At 46.9% G+C, this 21,096-nt stretch overlaps 1 protein-coding gene across 10 annotated transcripts in view; it reads left to right on the top strand.

Annotated features, from left to right (window-relative positions):
* Positions 1-21,096, top strand: part of htt (huntingtin) — a 256,270-nt gene that overhangs the window by 139,123 nt on the left and 96,051 nt on the right. For all 10 annotated transcript variants that reach the window (XM_038805852.1, XM_038805859.1, XM_038805861.1 and 7 more), the window contains 7 exons: positions 2,147-2,257; positions 4,101-4,178; positions 8,086-8,309; positions 11,264-11,342; positions 13,818-13,979; positions 16,055-16,110; positions 16,305-16,453. In XM_038805852.1, the coding sequence (XP_038661780.1) occupies positions 2,147-2,257; positions 4,101-4,178; positions 8,086-8,309; positions 11,264-11,342; positions 13,818-13,979; positions 16,055-16,110; positions 16,305-16,453 (859 nt within the window). The remainder of the gene's footprint in view (positions 1-2,146; positions 2,258-4,100; positions 4,179-8,085; positions 8,310-11,263; positions 11,343-13,817; positions 13,980-16,054; positions 16,111-16,304; positions 16,454-21,096) is intronic.

The following is a 21,096-nucleotide window of genomic DNA, read 5'->3' as shown; positions in this document are numbered from 1 at the left end:
GCTCTTTAGTTTTGCTGGCATTGAGGGAGAGATTGTTGTCGTTACACCACTCCACTAGGTTCTCTATCTCCCTCCTGTATTCGGACTCGTCGTCATTCGAGATCCGGCCCACTATGGTCGTATCGTCAGCAAACTTGTCGATGGAGTTGGAACCAAGTTTTGCCACGCAGTCGTGTGTGTACAGGGAGTAGAGTAGGGGGCTAAGTACGCAGCCTTGCGGGGCACCGGTATTGAAGACTAATGTGGAGGAGGTGTTGGTGTTCATTCTTACTGACTGCGGTCTGTTGGTCAGAAAGTCAAGGATCCAGTTGCAGAGTGGAGAGCCAAGTCCTAGGTTTTGGAGCTTTGATATGAGCTTGGCTGGGATTAAGGTGTTGAAGGCGGAGCTGTAGTCAACAAATAGGAGTCTGATGTAGGAGTCCTTGTTTTCGAGATGCTCTAGGGATGAGTGTAGGGCCAGGGAAATGGCGTCTGATGTGGACCGGTTGCGACGGTATGCGAATTGAAGTGGGTCAAGGCGTTCCGGGAGTATGGAGGTGATGCGCTTCATGATCAGCCTCTCGAAGCACTTCATTACAACTGACGTCAGGGCCACCGGGCGGTAATCATTGAGGCATGTTGCCTGGTTCTTCTTTGGTACCGTTATGATGGTGGTCTTCTTGAAGTAGGTGGGGACCTCGGAGTGGAGTAAGGATAGGTTAAAGATGTCTGTGAATGCCTCTGCCAGCTGGTATGCGCAGGCTCTGAGTGCACGACCAGGGATCCCGTCCGGGCCCATCGCCTTCCGTGGGTTCACTTTCAGGAATGCCGATTTGACTTCGGAAGCTGTGATGGTGGGTATGGGTGAATTATGGGCTGCTGGGGCACTCAACAGCGGATTGTTGGTTACCTGCTCAAACCGAGCATAGAATGCATTAAGTTCATTGGGGAGGGGTGCGCTGATGCCAGAGATACTGCTTGGCTTCGCTTTGTAGCCTGTTATGTTGTTTAGTCCTTGCCACAACCACCGAGAGTCTGTCTGTGACTCTAGCTTAGTTTGATATTCTCTCTTGGCATCTCGGCGTCGAGAGGGTGGATAGGGAACAACAATTCCCCTTATTTGAAGGGTTGGTTACGAGGGGACACAGGTTCTAGGTGAGGGGCAGGAGGTTTAGGGGGAATTTGAGGAAAAATCTTTTTACCCAGAGGGTGGTGACAGTCTGGAACGCACTGCCTGGGAGGGTGGTAGAAGTGGGTTGCCTCACATCCTTTAAAAAGTACCTGGATGAGCATTTGGCACATCACAACATTCAAGGCTATGGGCCAAGTGCTGACAAATAGGATTAGGTAGGCAGGTTAGGTATTTTGGACATCTTACCATGTTAAAGATGCTATATAAAGCAAGTTGTTTTGCAAGAAGCAGTGGAGAACACTTAAACAGGAAGAAGGGGACTGATGGGCAGGTGGAGAGTGTTTTGTTTAAACTTTTGAAGGAGAGCGTAATAATGCAGAGAGGCTTTGAAGAAGTGTGATTGAGAGCAGGGCTACAGTGATCGACTCAGCATGGGGTTGTGACGTTGCAGATGGCCCATGCCTGTTACGTTGCCTTTCTTTTCTTCATTTTATGCCAATGTAGAAGTCACAGTTGTATTAGTTGTGTTGTGTACCATCCGTATATAATAAATGTCGCTCGACTTTGCTCCTATGTGGAGCCATGCTTCATGGCAGGGTCACAGAAGTCCATATGCTTGTTTAACAGTGCTTCTATTTTTGTGATTATTGATCATTGGAAAATCAAGAGTGCTGTGATTTCATAGAATTATACAGCACAATAGGAAGTTATTTAATTCATCGTATTTTTTTTAATGAACTATCAGACTAATCCCAGTCCCTTCTCTTTTTCCATAGCCCTGAATTTTTTTTCCTTTTCAAGTTTGTATCCAATTTCCTTTTGAAAATTATTAATGAATCTGCTTCTGCCTCCCTCTCATTCAAATTAATTCAACTTGCTGTCTAAAAGAAAGTTCTTGCATTCTCTTTAATCCAAGCACTTTAAATCCTCTGGTTACTCACCCACAAGTGCAAAATACCTTCTCCTTCTCCATCAAAATCTCCCAGAATTTTGAACTGCCCTTCTGCACCCATTAAAATGTTTTCTCTCCTGTAGGTGACGCTGGACCTCCAGAACAATAATGAGAAGTTTGGCAGCTTTTTGCGAGGAACTTTGGATGTTCTATCTCAGCTCCTTGAGATTGCAACACTTCCAGACATTGGGAAGGTAAATTGGTTTTCTATACAGAAGTTATGTTAAATTTGCATTGAATGTTGGTTAGACTGTTAGGAGTTACAGCCTGATCTCCATATTGTGTAAAGGATATAGTGACACTGGCGAGGCAGGAGAAGAGATTTAGAAGGCTGACACTAAGAACTGAGAGCTTTTACCGATCAGGAAAGATTGAACAAGCTGGAGTTCTGTTTTCTGTTTTGAAAAGAGAAGGCTAAGGAGTGGACTGAGGAGGAGGGGGGGGGGGGGGGGGGGGGGGGGGGGGTCTTTAAAATTATGGCTGGGTTTGATTGTGTTAACGTAGGGAAGATGTATGTCATGGGCATGTCCTGAACTGCTGAGATTTTGGGTCGTCTCCTTCAGCGCCATGTCGGAGATTTTACAGATGGATTTGGAGCCCAGCCCCCTAGTGGCCATGTTTGGGGTGTCAGACCTGCCGGAGTAGCAGACGGGTGCAGGGGCGGGTGTTTAAGCCGTTGCCATGTTGATCGCTTGTTCGCGTTGGAGTTCAACTTCTCCATCCAGTGCCTCGTTGTGGCTGGGGCTCTCATGGAGGTTTTGAGAAAGTTAAATACACATTAAGGGATGCAATTGGGGCGGCCTTGTATTGTGTTCTTTAAAGAGTTAGTCACCCTCAGCTGATATGGGGATGGTGGGGTGGGGGGGGGGGGGGGGGGGGGGTGGTTGATACTGCTGAGTTTGGTTGTTTGTTTTGTATTATGGGTTTGTATTTTTTTTTAAATGTTTAATAAAAATATTTTTTAAATAAAACTGAGGGAAGATGTTTCCACTTTGGTAGAGCCCAAAACTGGAGCTGTAAGTATAGAATAGGCATGCATAAATTCAAGGACGAATTCACGAGAAACTTCTTTACCTAGATAGAGAGTGGTGAGAATGTGGGTTTACTACCACATAGAGTAGTTGAGATGAATAGCAGAGATGCAAGTAAAGGGAAGCCAGATAAATATATTTTTTTAATTCTTTTACGGAATGTGGGCATCGCTGGGCTGGACCAGCATGAAATGAAAATGAAAATTGCGTATTGTCACGAGTAGGCTTCAAATGAAGTTACTGTAAAAAGCCCCTAGTCGCCACATTCCGGCGCCTGTTCGGGGAGGCCGTTACGGGAATTGAACCGTGCTGCTGGCCTGCCTTGGTCTGCTTTAAAAGCCAGCTATTTTGCCCAGTGTGCTAAACCAGCATTTGTTGCCCGTCCCTAATTTCCCTTGAATTGAGTGGTTTTCTCGGCTGGTCAGATTGCAGTTAAGAGTGAAACACTTTGTTGTGGGTCTGGAGTCACATGTAGGCCAGACTGGGTAAGGACGGCAGATTTCCTTCTATAAAGGACATTAGTGAACCAGATGGGGTTTTATGACAATCAACAATGGTTTCATGGTCACCATCACGGAGACTAGCTTTCAATTCCAGATTTATTTAATTGAATTGCCTTAGTGGGATTTGAACCCATGTCCCCAGAACATTAACCTGGACTCCTACATTATTAGTCCAGTGACATTATCACCACACCTCCCTGTCCCTCATTTCACCTCCCACACTTGAGGGAGAAAGAACCAGAAGGTTGTAATGAAATGAATGTGGATGAGAGAAGGTATAGGCGAGTTGGACTGAATGGTCTCTTTGTTTACTGCCCCTTCTGTATTATTTAATGCCTCCTGTACTTCCATCTGTACATGTTTACAGGTTCATAAGGTGGCCTGTGGGCTTCGGAAGCACTTGCACTAAGTGCAGGTTTTGGAATATGTATATATGTATTTTTAACATTCTCATAATCCACGGTTACGAAAACTGAGGTTGCTTCTACAAAATCCTTTTGCAGTGTGTGGAAGAGATCCTTGGTTACCTCAAGTCCTGTTTCTGCAGAGAACCCATGGCAGCCACAGTCTGTGTGCAGCAGGTAAGCTGGTATTTTGAATACTGACATTCCTAGTTACAGATATGTCAAAATGCTTCATGAATTTGATTTGCCACATGCGCTGTAAGCAATGTTTCCTCGGGCTGTGCAGCAACCCGTGCACATGTTAGCCCCTTTACGTTACTGCATGGGTGCGACCGTGCTAATGAAATTGAAGGGCCTGAGCACTTAAGCAAATCTCCTGCACACTATAGAAAATAAATTAGAGGATGCGTGGTTGTAACAATGTTAACTTGCGTGGCTATTGAAAGCTAGGTTTAATCATAGAACATAGAACATAGAACAGTACAGCACAGAACAGGCCCTTCGGCCCTCAATATTGTGCCGAGCCATGGTCACCCTACTCAAACCCACGTATGCACCCTATACCCGTAACCCAACAACCCCCCCCTTAACCTTACTTTTATTAGGACACTACGGGCAATTTAGCATGGCCAATCCATCTAACCCGCACATCTTTGGACTGTGGGAGGAAACCGGAGCACCCGGAGGAAACCCACGCACACAGGGGGAGGACGTGCAGACTCCACACAGACAGTGACCCAGCCAGGAATCGAACCTGGGACCCTGGAGCTGTGAAGCATTTATGCTAACCACCATGCTACCCTGCTGCCCCGTGTGGTCTGATATCCTGCTCATAAGATTCTGCATAATTTTCAAAACACTGGCTTTAACTACCGTGCCTTGGTGAAGTTTTGGACTGAGATCTTTAGTCATAGGCTGTAAACATGTGAAACAGACTTGTCAGGAAGGATGGTTGAGGGAAAGAAACCAGGCTCGTTTAAGAAAGTGATGAAAAAGACCCAATTTTGCTAAATATGGGTTGAATGTACTGCCTGCAAATGTGGCGAAGGCAGATTCAATTGTGGCTTTCAAAAGGATTTGGATAATAATCTGAAGAGGAAGAATAATAATCTTTATTAGTGTCACAAGTAGACTTACATTAACACTGCAATGAAGTTACTGTGAAAATCCCCTACTCGCCACATTCCGGCGCCTGTTTGGGTAATTCGGAGAATTCAGAATGTTCAATTCACCTAACAAGCACGTCTTTCGGGACTTGTGGGAGGAAACCGGGGCACCTGGGGGAAACCCACGCGGACACAGGGCGAACATGCAGACTCCGCACAGACAGTGACCCAAGCTGGGAATCGAACCTGGGACCCTGGCGCTGAGAAGCAACAGTGCTAACCACTGTGCTACCATGCTGCCCATGAGATCTATTTTCTACGAGAGTCGTGAGTCTTTGAACCTCTTTTCCTCAAAAGGTGGTGGAAGCGAAGCCTTTGAATATTTTCAAAGCAGAGCTAGATAGATACTTTACAAGAAAGGGGGTGGAATGTAATTGGGTAGGTGGAATTGAAGCCGCAATCAGATCAGCCAGGTGATAGAAGTTTCAGTAGGGGAGCATTTCGGGAACAGTGAACAGTTTTAAAGTGCTGGTGGACAAGGATAAGAGTGGTCCGAGGGTGAATGTGCTAAATTGGGGGAAGGCTAATTATAACAATATTAGGCGGGAACTGAAGAACGTAGATTGGGGGAGGATGTTTGAGGGTAAATCAACATCTGACATGTGGGAGGCTTTCAACTGTCAGTTGAAAGGAATTCAGGACCGGCATGTTCTTGTGAGGAAGAAGGATAAATACGGCAAATTTCGGGAACCTTGGATAACGAGAGATATTGTAGGCCTCGTCAAAAAGAAAAAGGAGGCATTTGTCAGGGCTAGAAGGCTGGGAACAGACAAAGCCTGTGTGGAATACAAGGAAAGTAGGAAGGAACTTAAGCAAGGAGTCAGGAGGGCTAGAAGGGGTCATGAAAAGTCATTGGCAAAAAGGGTTAAGGAAAATCCCACAGCTTTTTACACGTACATAAAAAGCAAGAGGGTAGCCAGGGAAAGGGTTGTCCCACTGAAGGACAGGGGAGGGAATCTATGTGTGGAGCCATATGAAATGGCGAGGTACTAAATGAATACTTTGCATCAGTATTCACCAAAGAGAAGTAATTGGTGGATGTTGAGTCTGGAGAAGGGTGTGTCGATAGCCTGGGTCACATTGAGATCCAGAAAGACGAGGTTTTGAGCGTCTTGAAAAATATTAAGGTAGATAAGTCCCCAGGGCCGGATGGGATCTACCCTAGAATACTGAAGGAGGCGAGACAGGAAATTCCTGAGGCCTTGACAGAAATCTTTGGATCCTCACTGTTTTCAGGTGATGTCCTGGAGGACTGGAGAATAGCCAATGTTGTTCCTTTGTTTAAGAAGGGTAGCAAGGATAATCCAGGGAACTACAGGCCGGTGAGCCTTATGTCAGTGGTAGGGAAATTACTGGAGAGAATTCTTCGAGACAGGATCTACTCCCATTTCGAAGCAAATGGACGTATTAGTGAGAGGCAGCATGGTTTTGTGAAGGGTTAGTGTCTCACTAACTTGATGGAGTTTTCAAGAGGTCACAAAGATGATTGATGCAGGTAGGGCAGTGGATATTGTCTATATGGACTTCAGTAAGGCCTTTGACAAGGTCCCCCATGGTAGACTGGTACAAAAGGTGAAGTCACATGGGATCAGGGGTGAGCTGGCAAGGTGCGTACAGAACTGGCTAGGTCATAGAAGACAGAGAATAGCAATGGAAGGGTGCTTTTCTGATTGGAGGGCTGTGACTAGTGGTGTTCCGCAGGGATCAGTGCTGGGACCTTTGCTGTTCGTAGTATATATAAATGATTTGAAGGAAAATGTAACTGGTCTGATTAGTAAGTTTGCGGACGACACAAGGGTTGGTGGAATTGTGGATAGCGATGAGGACTGTCAGAGGATACAGTAAGATTTAGATCGTTTGGAGACTTGGGCGGAGAGATGGCAGATGAAGCTTAATCTGGACAAATGTGAGGTAATGCATTTTGGAAGGTCTAATGCAGGTCGGGAATATACAGTGAATGGTAGAACCCTAAAGAGTATTGAAAGTCAGAGAGATCTTGGTGTAAAGGTCCACAGGTCACTGAAAGGGGCAACACAGGTGGAGAAGGTAGTCAAGAAGGCATACGGCATGCTTGCATTTATTGGCCGGGGCATTGAGTATCAGAATTGGCAAGTCATGTTGCAGCTGTCTAGAACCTTAGTTAGGCCACACTTGGAGTATAGTGTTCAATTCTGGTCGCCAGACTACCAGAAGGATGCGGAGGCTTTAGAGAGGATGCAGAAGAGATTTACCAGGATGTTGCCTGGTATGGAGGGCATTAGCTATGAGGAGCGGTTGAATAAACTCGGTTTGTTCTCACTGGAACGACGGAGGTTGAGGGGCGACCTGATAGAGGTCTACAAAATTATGAGGGGCATAGACAGAGTGGATAGTCAGAGGCTATCCACTCAGGGTAGACCCTGGGTAGAGGAGTCAATTACTAGGGGGCATAGGTTTAAGGTGCGAGGGGCAAGGTTTAGAGTAGATGTACGAGGCAAGTTTTTTTACACAGGGTTGTGGGTGCCTGGAACGCGCTGCCGGAGGAGGTGGTGGAAACAGGGACGATAGAGACATTTAAGGGGCATCTTGACAAATACATGAATAGGATGGGAACAGAGGGATACGGACCCAAGAAGTGTAGAAGATTGTAGTTTAGTTGGGCAGCATGGTCGGCACGGGCTTGGAGGGCCGAAGGGCCTGTTCCTGTGCTGTACTTTTCTTGGTTCCCTTTGTTCTTTGTTCAGCCATGGTCTTATTGAATGGAGGAACAGACTGGGGGGGGGGGGGCGACTCCTAATTTGTATGTTCGTATTATCAATATTGCGCCTTTTCTTTACCCCCAATTAGCTTTTTGCTCATTGTTCTGTTTGCTCAACGCTCTAGTCTTTTTGTGTGGCTTTTACCTGCATGTATTTAATCGTGAAATCTTTGAACTGCAGCTATTGAAGACACTCTTTGGAACAAACCTAGCATCGCAGTACGAAGGCTCATCCTCCAACCCCAGCAAATCACAAGGGAAGGTGCAACGCCTGGGTTCCTCCAATCTAAGGCCAGGACTGTATCACTACTGCTTCATGGCACCATATACTCACTTTACCCAGGCACTAGCTGATGCCAGTCTGAGGAATATGGTCCAAGCAGAACCTGAGCAGGACACATCTGGGTGAGGCATCATATTGATTATTCTTTTGAGAAGTTGTGCTAAAATTGTACACAATTGTGTACAGTTCTGGTCTCTATATTATTAAAAAACAACATCGGAGCATTAAAGATTGCTAAAAAGGGATTCTCACAAAAGATATCAGAACCGAATTGATATTTTTCTTAAAATTAATTTACAGGATGTGAAAGGTGGCTGATGAGGCCAATTTTTGTTGTCTTTCAACATCATTCTTGACCTACTGTAATCCTTACCTGTAGGTATTCCCACAGACTATTGGGTTGGAAGTTGCAGGATTTTTACCCATTTGCTGCATCTGAATCGGACGGCCACACTTGCAGGAAAGACTGAATAACCTGGGCTTTCTATCTGTTGAAAGAGAAGGCTTGAGGGGTGATTTGATATTTAAAACTATGAAGAGTTTTTGACAGTTTTGATGCAGAGAAGATGTTTCCACTTGTGGGCAAGAAGATCAGGACTAGAGGCCAGAAATATAAGATTGTTACGAATAAAATCCAGTTGGGAATTTCAGTTGAAATTTTTTTTTTTTTAACCCAGTGTGGTTTGAATCTGTAACTTCAGACCACAAGTAGTAGTTTATTAGGTAAATAACATGAAGGGGATGTTAAGTGAACACAAGGGAGAAAAGAATAAGAGATTGTGCTGATAGGGTTAGGGCAGCATGGTAGCATTGTGGATAGCACAATTGCTTCACAGCGCCAAGGTCCCAGGTTTGATTCCGGCTTGGGTCACTGTCTGTGCGGAGTCTGCACCCCCGTGTGTGTGTGGGTTTCCTCCGGGTGCTCCGGTTTCCTCCCGCAGTCCAAAGATGTGCAGGTTAGGTGGATTGGCCATGATAAATTGCCCTTAGTGTCCAAAATTGCCCTCAGTGTTGGGTGGGGTTACTGGGTTATGGGGATAGGGTGGAGGTGTTGACCTTGGGTAGGGTGCTCTTTCCAAAAGCCGGTCAGACTCGATGGGCTGAATGGCCTCCTGCACTGTAAATTCTATGATAATCTATGAAGAGAGCTGAGAGGAGGCTCGTGGAGCACTAATGTGGCTAAGTCTGGCTGAATGGCCTGTTTCTGTGCTGTGTGTTCTTAAAAAGGTAAAGTCGCCATTATCCTGGATGACCATAGGCTGCTTTCCCCTTTGAGGGGGAGAGCTGACTGGTGGTGATTTAACTTGAGGATCACCAAAGCTGGAAAGATAACAGCGTGTTACTGGCAAAATGCTGTTATTCATGTGTGAATAGGTTCTCGGGTTTACAGGAAGACCTTGCTTTGAGTGGTGAAAGTGAGTGGTCATTGTAAACTCACTGTCGATCTCTGTCCCATTGGACGAACCGAAACTACAACTGTGTGGCTTTGCTGTGGGTCTGATTTGGAGACTCTCATTGTGGTGGTCATCGCCTAGTTACCCAACTGGCTAACTGCAGAAAATAAAAATCCCCACAGGCAATAATGAGAATGTTCCTCCAAATGCAGCACACATCGGGTTTAGTTCAATAATTTTATTTGCGGCTGTGTAGAATTTACAATACAAACCAGTCTCTGCTGGTTTTTCTGCTCTGCATAAGATACAAGAAATAGGAATAGGAGCCATTCCGCTCCTCAAGCCTGATCTGCCATTTAATAAGATCATGGCTCCTCTAACACTACCTACATCCACTTTCTTGCCTTATATCCTCAACCCTCAATTCAGCCTTGAAAATGTCAAGAACTCGGCCTCCGCAGCTTCCTGGGGTAAAGAATTTCAAAGATTCACCACTTCTTGGAGAGACGGAATTCTCCCTCAAATCCGTCTTAAATGAGCGTCCCTTATTCTGCGACTGTGTCCTCTGGCCCAACACTCTCCCATGAGTGGAAACAACCTCCCAACATTTACCCAACATCTAACCCCCTAAGAATCTTATGTCCCAGTCATATCGCCCCTCATTCTTCTGAGCTACAAGGAGTACAGTCCCAACCTTTTAATCTTTCCTCGTATGGCAGAAATTCCTGGGACCATCCAGTAAACCTCCTCTGTGCAGTTGCAGCAACACCTCTTTACTTTTGTACTCCAGTCCTCTTTAAATAAAAGCCTGCATTCCATTTGCCTTCCCTATTACCTTCTGCACCTATATGCGAGCTTTCTGGGTTTTGTGAACAAGGGACCCCGGTCTCTTTGTGCTACAGTTTTCTGCAGTCTCTCTCAATTTAAATAATAATCCTCCTCCTTTCTTCCAAAATGAGCAATCTCACATTTTCCCAAGTTAAATTCCAAGTCTTCTCCCACTTGAGTCATCTAACTAACAGGATATTCTTCTGTTCCTTTCTCTTTTGCGCACTTATCTGGATTCTGCTTAAACGCATCTGAGTTATCTGCCACAATCACTGCCTGTGGTTTGAGTTCCACGTTCTCACCGCTCGCTGTGTAAAACGGTTTCTCCTGAAGCTACCTGTTTTATACTGTTTGTAGTTTTGCTGTTCAGCTTGCAATGAACCGTCTAAACACCAAAACGATAAAAGGAGACATTTGCCAGAAAGCTGGTCACCAAGAAATCCAATGAGGAGTTCAGAAGAAACCTCTTTACGTGAAAGAGTGGTGAGAATGTGGAACTCACTCGCACATGGAGCGGTTGAAATGAATTGTGTAGATGTATTTACGGACACGCGGGAGAAGGATTACATTGGTAGATTTTGGTGAGAAAAAATAGAGGCCAGCTCAAGTAACGTATAAACTCTGCATTCTGTGATAAGACCAACATGGACTGGCTGGCTGAAGACCCAATTTCTCTGCCAACTGTTCTGTGCAATCCTAGCGAAATATCCTATATCCTAGCTTAGTGATGTGAACAGTTTTATGTGAACTAAATTCTGGAGCAATTTCCAATTGTGATTTATCAATAAAAACGCATACTGTTGTACGAAATAGAGGGTTAATGACTCGGGTATTTCGCTTATTTTATATTTTAGGTGGTTCGATGTGCTGCAAAAGGTTTCATCACAGCTGAAGGTCAGTCTGACCAATGTGGCCAGGCATCGAGCTGATAAGGTACTTCCTGTTCCATCTAACTGCACATAGTATTGTCGCACAATCAATGTGTTAAATAGATTAGCTGTGGCATTATCGTGATATGTGCCCTTAATAATTGAGCTTTTAAAAATGTTTTAAAACCCAATTGTGGTTTCAAAAAATGTAAAGCTAACAACGGAAGAACAATAATGCTGGTGTTCCAGCGGGAGGGGAGAGGCTGCTGGTGTTCCAGCGGGAGGGGAGAGGCTGCTGGTGTTCCAGCGGGAGGGGAGAGGCTGCTGGTGTTCCAGTGGGAGGGGGGAGGCTGCTGGTGTTCCAGCGGGAGGGGAGAGGCTGCTGGTGTTCCAGCGGGAGGGGAGAGGCTGCTGGTGTTCCAGCGGGAGGGGAGAGGCTGCTGGTGTTCCAGCGGGAGGGGAGAGGCTGCTGGTGTTCCAGCGGGAGGGGAGAGGCTGCTGGTGTTCCAGCGGGAGGGGAGAGGCTGCTGGTGTTCCAGCGGGAGGGGAGAGGCTGCTGGTGTTCCAGCGGGAGGGGGAGGCTGCTGGTGTTCCAGTGGGAGGGAGAGGCTGCTGGTGTTCCAGCGGGAGGGAGAGGCTGCTGGTGTTCCAGCGGGAGGGGGGAGGCTGCTGGTGTTCGGGGGGGAGGCTGCTGGTGTTCGAGGGGGGAGGCTGCTGGTGTTCGAGGGGGGAGGCTGCTGGTGTTCCAGCGGGAGGGGAGAGGCTGCTGGTGTTCCAGCTGGAGGGGAGAGGCTGCTGGTGTTCCAGTGGGAGGGGAGAAGCTGCTGGTGTTCCAGCGGGAGGGGAGAGTCTGCTGGTGTTCCAGCGGGAGGGGAGAGGCTGCTGGTGTTCGAGGGGAGAGGCTGCTGGCGTTCCAGCGGGAGGGGAGAGGCTGCTGGTGTTCCAGCGGGAGGGGGAGGCTGCTGGCGTTCCAGCGGGAGGGGAGAGGCTGCTGGTGTTCCAGCGGGAGGGGGAGGCTGCTGGTGTTCCAGCGGGAGGGGAGAGGCTGCTGGTGTTCCAGCGGGAGGGGAGGGGCTGCTTGTGTTCCAGCGGGAGGGGAGAGGCTGCTGGTGTTCCAGCGGGAGGGGAGAGGCTGCTGGTGTTCCAGCGGGAGGGGAGAGGCTGCTGGTGTTCCAGCGGGAGGGGAGAGGCTGCTTGTGTTCCAGCGGGAGGGGAGAGGCTGCTTGTGTTCCAGCGGGAGGGGAGAGGCTGCTGGTGTTCCAGCGGGAGGGGAGAGGCTGCTGGTGTTCCAGCGGGAGGGGAGAGGCTGCTGGTGTTCCAGCGGGAGGGGAGAGGCTGCTGGTGTTCCAGCGGGAGGGGAGAGGCTGCTGGTGTTCCAGCGGGAGGGGAGAGGCTGCTGGTGTTCCAGCGGGAGGGGAGAGGCTGCTGGTGTTCCAGCGGGAGGGAAGAGGCTGCTGGTGTTCCAGCGGGAGGGAAGAGGCTGCTGGTGTTCCAGCGGGAGGGGAGAGACTGCTGGTGTTCCAGCGGGAGGGGGAGGCTGCTGGTGTTCCAGCGGGAGGGGGAGGCTGCTGGTGTTCCAGCGGGAGGGGAGAGGCTGCTGGTGTTCCAGCGGGAGGGGGAGGCTGCTGGTGTTCCAGCGGGAGGGGGAGGCTGCTGGTGTTCCAGCGGGAGGGGGAGGCTGCTGGTGTTCCAGTGGGAGGGGGAGGCTGCTGGTGTTCCAGCGGGAGGGGGAGGCTGCTGGTGTTCCAGCGGGAGGGGGAGGCTGCTGGTGTTCCAGCGGGAGGGGGAGGCTGCTGGTGTTCCAGCGGGAGGGGGAGGCTGCTGGTGTTCCAGCGGGAGGGGGAGGCTGCTGGTGTTCCAGCGGGAGGGGGAGGCTGCTGGCGTTCCAGCGGGAGGGGAGAGGCTGCTGGCGTTCCAGTAGGAGGTTAGAGGCTGCTGGTGTTTGAGGGGGGGAGGCTGCCGGTGTTCCAGCGGGAGGGGGAGGCTGCTGGTGTTCCAGCGGGAGGGGAGAGGCTGCTGGTGTTCCAGCGGGAGGGGGGAGGCTGCCGGTGTTCCAGCGGGAGGGGGGAGGCTGCTGGTGTTTGAGGGGGGAGGCTGCTGGTGTTCCAGCGGGAGGGGGGAGGCTGCTGGTGTTTGAGGGGGGAGGCTGCTGGTGTTCCATCAGGAGGGGGGAGGCTGCTGGTGTTCAAGGGGAGAGGCTGCTGGTGTTCCAGCGGGAGGGGAGAGGCTGCTGGTGTTCCAGCGGGAGGGGGGAGGCTGCTGGTGTTCCAGCGGGAGGGGAGAGGCTGCTGGTGTTCCAGCGGGAGGGGGAGGCTGCTGGTGTTCCAGTGGGAGGGGAGAAGCTGCTGGTGTTCCAGCGGGAGGGGAGAGGCTGCTGGTGTTCCAGCGGGAGGGGAGAGGCTGCTGGTGTTCGAGGGGAGAGGCTGCTGGTGTTCCAGCGGGAGGGGGGAGGCTGTTGGTGTTCCAGCGGGAAGGGAAACTCGTGTGATGTACCTTGGGATGTTCGAACATGATTTATATCTGCACTTCCTCATTGTAGAATGCAATACACAACTACATCCGACTCTTTGAGCCTCTGGTCATCAAGGCCTTGAAGCAGTACACCACCACCACTTCAGTCCATCTGCAGAGACAAGTGCTTGACTTGTTGGCTCAGCTTGTACAGCTCAGGGTTAACTACTGCCTCCTCGATTCAGATCAGGTTAGTGCTCACTTTAGGTTAGGAACAGTGGAAACCATGGTAGCATGTATTAAAGACAGCTAAAATATAAAGAATGTTTAAAAGTGCCCAGTTTTACTTTCAAATGGACCATTGCTCCCTTATATGTGGATGGGCGGAGTTGCGGGTAAGATCATCCGTGGTCTAATTTAATGGCTTGAAGGGCTGAATGGTCTCCTCCCATTACACGCCAATGAGATTGGAGAGGTAGCCTGTTACCAAGATCTTTTATTGGTTCTGCTTTGAATCTATCCAGTGCACCTTTTGCTAACTCTTCTAATCTTCCTTGTCAACTGTGAGAAGCCGCATTGGGGTACTGTAATGTGTCCTGTTCAATACTTGCATCTCAGCCAAGAGTCTGGTCTTGTCAGGCTGTTTTCATGTGGACAGGCAAATTGGAAAGAATTGCCACTGAGGCGAATTGTGGCATTGACACACATTCAACAAGAGGGTGAATGGAGGATGCAGTGAAAGGTTAGTGGTCAAGAGTAGACACTGCCTGCTTCTCTGCCTCCTTTTCCCTTTCTAACTCAAGAGAGCCGACACTACTTATGTAAACTGCGTAAAGCCACCCTGCCCTGCAACAAATTTATTCACTGCTTTAACCCAGGCCAATTATTCCTATGGCTGGGGAAGCAGTTGTAATTCGATGTGGAAATTAGCGACCCATTCAAACAGCTCCAGCTGACGCAGTGTGAATGGTTGTTCTCAGTGTGAAAGTGCACTATGTACCAGCCTCCCCGAACAGGCACCGGAATGTGGCGACTAAGGGCTTTTCACAGTAACTTCATTTTGAAGCCTACTTGTGACAATAAGCAATTTTCTTTCTTTTTTTTCTTTTCTATGTGGGCAATAGTCTGATTGGATAGCCGCAGTCACAATTTGAGCTGTTTGCCGCGTTCCACTCGTGGAGGAAGTTACCACCTTTCCCTGCCCACCCTCCAGCGGTTGAGGGTTGTCCATACTTTCCATGGAAGATTGAAACTGGAACGTCACCACTCTGGTCAGTTACCAGGTTGCGGGTGGCGATGTTTCAGTTAACCAGGAGGTGTGCTCACCATCCCACAGTGGGGCTGTCGTCCGTTTGTAAAGTGTGTTCCACTGGGGATGGGTGCATGGGTCCCGGCGAGGCAGATGGACATGCACCTATTGTTTGTTTTTTCAACCGTGACAATATAAATCCAATTTGTTACCACAAAAGAAGGCAATGCGACAGTGGAATGATATGGTCCAGGGTGTAAGAACTGAATCTGTTACCTTCATTTCTGAAATTTCCTCAAAAAACTTTTGCTGTAATGTGTCCCGTTAAGTACTCAGGAAGCAGTGTGACTGTATTAAAAAAACTGTATTTTTGAAACAAACCAAAAATGTTTTCTTGTGTGGTGAAGGAAATACACTCCTTTCTGTCCTACTCATTGAAGTTATAGTCCAAGCTGAGGTCATTCTGCCTGGCAGCTTTCTGTGCCACCCCGCCGGATCCAGACTGGGATAAAGAGATTGTGTAGGTCACGCGCGAGTGTAATTTGGTTTCTCTGAGACTCCATGTCTTGGGGCACATAAATATAAGACGAGACACTAATGAACCCAATACCGAATTCAGAAGAATCTTCTTTAACCATGATGTGGCGATGCCGGCGTTGGACTGGGGTGAGCACGGGAAGAAGTCTTACAACACCAGGTTAAAGTCCAACAGGTTTGTTTCAAACACTAGCTTTCGGAGCACTGCTCCTTCCTCGGGTGAATCATTCACCTGAGGAAGGAGCTGCGCTCCGAAAGCTTGTGTTTGAAACAAACATGTTGGACTTTAACCTGGTGTTGTAAGACTTCTTTAACCAGAATACTCACTACAATAGTCAGAGTTCTGAAGGTGAACAGCATAGATTTATTGAAGAGGAAACAAGGAAAACACTCAAGAATGTGTTATATGGAGTAGGGTGGGATGGGGCTCATGTGACATGTGAACATCGATATAGCATCGTTGGATCAATTATTTTGTTGAAATGCTGTGTAAAGTCTGTGCAATTATATGATACACTTGGATTTCCCTTCATCTGTAGGTATTCATTGGTTTTGTTCTGAAGCAGTTTGAATACATCGAGGTGGGCCAGTTTAGGTGAGTGTCAACAACAGCCAATGTCAATTTAGTACTTTCTGATGTGGATCATATGAATATCCTCTTATAGGCTCTCAAATTTACCGTCCCCAAAATTCCCATTTGTGCCTACTGGTCAATAATGTCCCTTTGAGTAATTATTTATACTGGTTTCTTGCTTGTATACTTATTGTTATCTGTTGAAATTTTGTTAGGGAATCCGAGGCCATCATTCCAAACATATTTTTCTTCCTGGTGTTGCTGTCATACGAGCGCTACCACTCCAAGCCGATCATTGGAATTCCCAAAATTATCCAGCTGTGCGATGGGATCATGGCCAGCGGTCGGAAAGCTGTCACGCACGGTAATTACCCCCGCAGTTGCGTTCTGGTTGTGTTTTTTATCCTTCCTTATTGTGTTGCAAACTGGTGTAAATTCTTCTGTCACAAATGTTGAAAACAAAGTCTGAACGGCAAAATACATTCTGTTGTGTTGATGTTCTGAAATGGCGCTGGTTAGAATTTTTGTTTTGGTGTTGGGAAAGTCCTTTATTTAGTATTAGATTTGCTTTCTAAGCCAAGTGGTGGGTGAGGATTAACATCTTCAATTTTACATCTAAGGAAAAGTAAATTGAAGTTCGTACTTTTGACACTGTCTCAACAAACCTGACTAAGTTTTATTTTAAAAGAGCTTTAGCTATTTAGTTCAAAACTGAAGTACGTGAGATCTGGATAAGAAGGAACAGGCCGGGCCTCTTTTCTCTTGGAGGCTGAGGTGTGACCTAATGGATGTCTTCAGAATAATGGAAGGTTTCGATGGAGCTGACACAAAGGGAGCGTTTTCACTGGCGGGAAGAGCGTGGAAGGCCATCAATACAAGATAGTCACCAGGAAATCCAATAGTGAATTCAGGAGAAACTTTTACCCAGACAGTGGTGAGAATGTGGAACTTGCTACCACATGGACTTGATGCAAATAGCATTAGATGCATTTCTGAATTCTCCCTCAGTGTACCCGAACAGGCGCCGGAGTGTGGTGATGAGGGGATTTTCACAGTAACTTCATTGCAGTGTTGATGTAAGCCTACTTGTGACAATAATAAAGATTATTATTATTAAAGGTAGGCTAGTTAGTTATATGAGGGACAAAGGACTAGAGATGCATTGGAGATAGATGACAATGGATGGGAGAAGGATTGAGTTGAGCTTGAATACTGGTCCAGACTTGTTGGGCCAAGTGGCCTCTTTCTGTGGCCTATATCCAATTCAGTAAACTCAAAGAGACCCAAGGTGGTTTCACAACCATTTTTTCTGGGTGGATTGGGGTTTGGGAAAGAATTCTCCCTTGTGTAGAGTTGACATGATGATGAAGGATTGGAAACAAATTGGCTCAGGAAGATCTGTAGTGCTTCACAAGCACTGTTGGTGTCTGACTGACCACTCAGCCAGGCTAATTAATGGGAATTAGAGCGATAGACTGGGGCTCAGGTTCTCCGCACTCAACGTTATGTAACCCAAGTCGGGCTTAACTTGCTGGAATGGGAGCAGGAAGCTCTGTTGTGTGGTTTTAGCCCTTGAAACTCGAGCTGTACTCTCTCTGAGTGAGATTCCCAAGTTACGCTAGTTTGTAGCGTAGCTTTATGTGACCAGCTGAACTTGATACTAACTACAGGGGTCAGAATCATCAAACTGCAGCCTGTGCGTATTTTCAACTTCTAGCTTGCTGTTTGGCTATTGTATTTGTGACTGGATTGGACTCTAGGTTACTTGGATATCTGCTGGTAAGGCTGACTGTGAGTTGAGTTACAAATCACAGTTGGCTGTGACCTCCTTTTAATGTATGATATGTTACATAGAAACATGCATAGAAAATAGAAGCAGGAAAAGGCCCTGCTCCACTATTCATTATGATCAAATTCAATACCCTGATCTCTCTCCCCTCTTCTCTCTCTCTCTCTCTCTCTCTCTCTCTCTCTCTCTCTTTTCTCCTCTCCTCTCTCTCTCTCTCTCTCTCTCCTCTCTCTCTCTCTCTCTCTCTCTCTCTCTCTCTCTCTCTCTCTCTCCTCTCTTCCCCCCCCCCCCCCCCCCCCCCAATATCCCTTTAGCCCAAGAGCTATATCAAATTCCTTCTTGAAATTACACATCGTTTTGGTCTTGACTACTTTCTGTGGTAGCGAATTCCAGATTCACCACTCTCTGAGTGAAGACATTTCTCTTCATCTCAGTCCTAAAAGGTTTACTTACTCCTTATCAAACTATTGACCCCTGGTTCTAGACTCCTCCACCTTTGGGCAAAATTCTTTCTGACTCTACCCTTTCTAATTCTGTTAGTATTTTGTAAGTTTCTACGAGATCCCCTCGCTCTGCTAAACTCCAATGATATAATCCTCATACGACAGTCCCGCTGTCCCAGGAATCAGCCTGGTGAACCTTCTCTGCACTCCCTTCATAGCAAGAACATCCTTCCTCAGATAAAGACATCAAAACTACACACAATACCCCAGGTGTTGGCTCACCAATGCCAAATAGAATTGCAGTAAAACATCCATGTTCCTAAACTCAAATCCTCTCGCTATGCAGACCAACATACCATTTGCCTTCTTCACTGCCTGCTGTGCCTGTGCGCTTACTTTCAATGACTGATGCACGAGAACACCAAATTGTCGCTGAGTATTCACCCCTCTCAATTTACACCCATTCAAGAAATAATCTGCCTTCCTATTATTGCTACCGAAGTGTACAACCTCTCTTTATCTACATTATGCTGCATCTTCCATGCATATGCCCACTCACCCAGCCTGTCCAAATCCAGCTGAAGCATCTCTGCATCCTCCTCACAGCTCACCCTCACCGCCAATTTTGTATCATCTGCAGATTTGGAGATAATACATTTAGTTCCCTCATCCAAATCTTTAATATATAATGTGAACAGTTGGAGTCCTAGCACAGATCCCTGCGATACCCAACTAGTCACTGCTGCCAACTGTAAAAAGACCCATTTATTCAAAATCTTTGCTTCCTATCTGCTAACCATCTTTCTATCCAACTCAAGACGGTGCCCACAATCCCATGCGCTTTAATTTTACATAGTAATCTGCTATGTGAGATCTTGTTGAAAGCCTTCCGGAAGTCTAAATAACCATATCCACCTGGTTCTCCCTGGGCGTAAATCTATGCTGACCATACCTAATTATACCACTGTTTTCCAAATGCTGTGCTATGAAAACCTTGATAATGGACTCCAGCAACTTCCCTTCTACTGATGTTAGGCTCATTGGTCTGTAGTTCCCTGTTTTCTCTCTACCTCCCTGTTTGAACAGCTGACTAACATTGGCTACTCTCCAATCTATAGGAGCCATTCCAGCATCCAAAGAATTTTAGAAGATGAGCACATCTTCTAATTTCTAGATACTCTGGGATGAAAATGATCAAGTCCTGGAGATTTATCTACCTTCAGTCCCATTAATTTGTTCAAAACCATATCTTTACTAATACTGATTTCCGTCAGCTCCTCCCTAAAGCTTGTGTTTCCCAGAACTTCTGGTACATTATTCATATCTTCCTTTGTGAAGACAGAAGCAAAATACAAATTTAATTCCCCAGCTATTTCTTTGTTCCCCGTTATGAATTCCCCCCGTTTCTGACTGTAAGTGTCCTACATTTGTTTATGTCAATCTTTTTCTCTTTACATACCTGTAGAACCTTTTACAGTCAGTTTTTATGTTCCCCACTGGTTTACTTTCATTCTCTATTTTCCATTTTGTTTTTTAAATAAATTTTTACCCAATTCATTTTTTTCCAATTAAGGGACAATTTAGCGTGGCCAATCCACCTAGCCTGCACATCTTTTGGGTTGTGGGGGCGAAACCCACGCAAACACGGGGAGAATGTGCAAACTCCACATGGACAGTGACCCAGAACCGGGATTGAACCTGGGACCTCTGCTCCGTGAGGCAGCAGGGCTAACCCACTGCGCCACCATGCTCTATTTTCCATTCTTAATCAATCCCTTGGTTTGCCTTTGCAGAATTTTAAGCTGCTCCCCATACATGGGTCTATTGTTTTTTTTTTGCTAATTTGTATGCCTCTTCTTTGAATCTAATATCATCTCTAATTTCCCTTGTAAGCCATGGTTTTTTTTTGTTGTTTTTTAAATTTAGAGTACCCAATTAATTTTTTTCCAATTAAGGGGCAATTTAGTGTGTTCAATCCACCTACCTTACACATCTTTGGGTTGTGGGGGCGAAACCCATGCAAACACGGGGAGAATGTGCAAACTCCACACGGACAGTGACCCAGAGCCGGGATCGAACCTGGGACCTCGGCGCCGTGAGGCAACAGGGCTAACCCACTGCGCCACCGTGCTGCCCTGTAAGCCATGGTTTGACCACAGTTCCCATTCTACTGTTGCACCAAATAGGAATAAACAACTTTTGGAGTTCACCTATTCGTTCCTTGAATGCCTGCCATTGCCTGTCCGCTGTCCTTCCTTTCAGTAATGTTTCCCAGTCCATCATAGCCAACTCGTGCCTCATACCATCATAGTTACCTTTATCGAGGTTCAGGACCTTGGTTTCCAGGATCAATTACCTCACTATCCACTTTGATAAAAGAATTTTATCATATTATGGTCCCTCATCCCCAAGGGTTCTATCGCAACTACACTGTCAACTAACTCTTTCTCATTGCATATTGAAGTCTGCACCAGGAGTACTGAACATAACTGGACCAATGAGGATTATGGTTTTACAAAATTGGAACTTTATTTCTTCTGGATCTGGCGATGCACGAGAATATTGTGGAAAATATGTGCTGTAATGTACAGTGTACTTTTTTTAAGCGTATAGTTGTGTTGTGTAACGCTGATTTCATCAGCAGATGCCACACGGCCCACCTCAAAAGCGGATCTATATTTCACATCTTGACTGATCAAAGTAGATGCTTTATGAAACCTTTAACAATCTGTGGTTCAGTGGATAGCACTCAGAAGGATGTTGCTTCAACCCCAC

The sequence above is a fragment of the Scyliorhinus canicula genome, chromosome 8, assembly GCF_902713615.1.
Source record: "Scyliorhinus canicula chromosome 8, sScyCan1.1, whole genome shotgun sequence".
Taxonomy (NCBI): Eukaryota; Metazoa; Chordata; class Chondrichthyes; order Carcharhiniformes; family Scyliorhinidae; genus Scyliorhinus; species Scyliorhinus canicula.
Note: the sequence above shows the minus strand (reverse complement) of the source record. Positions and strands in the feature narration are given on the sequence as shown.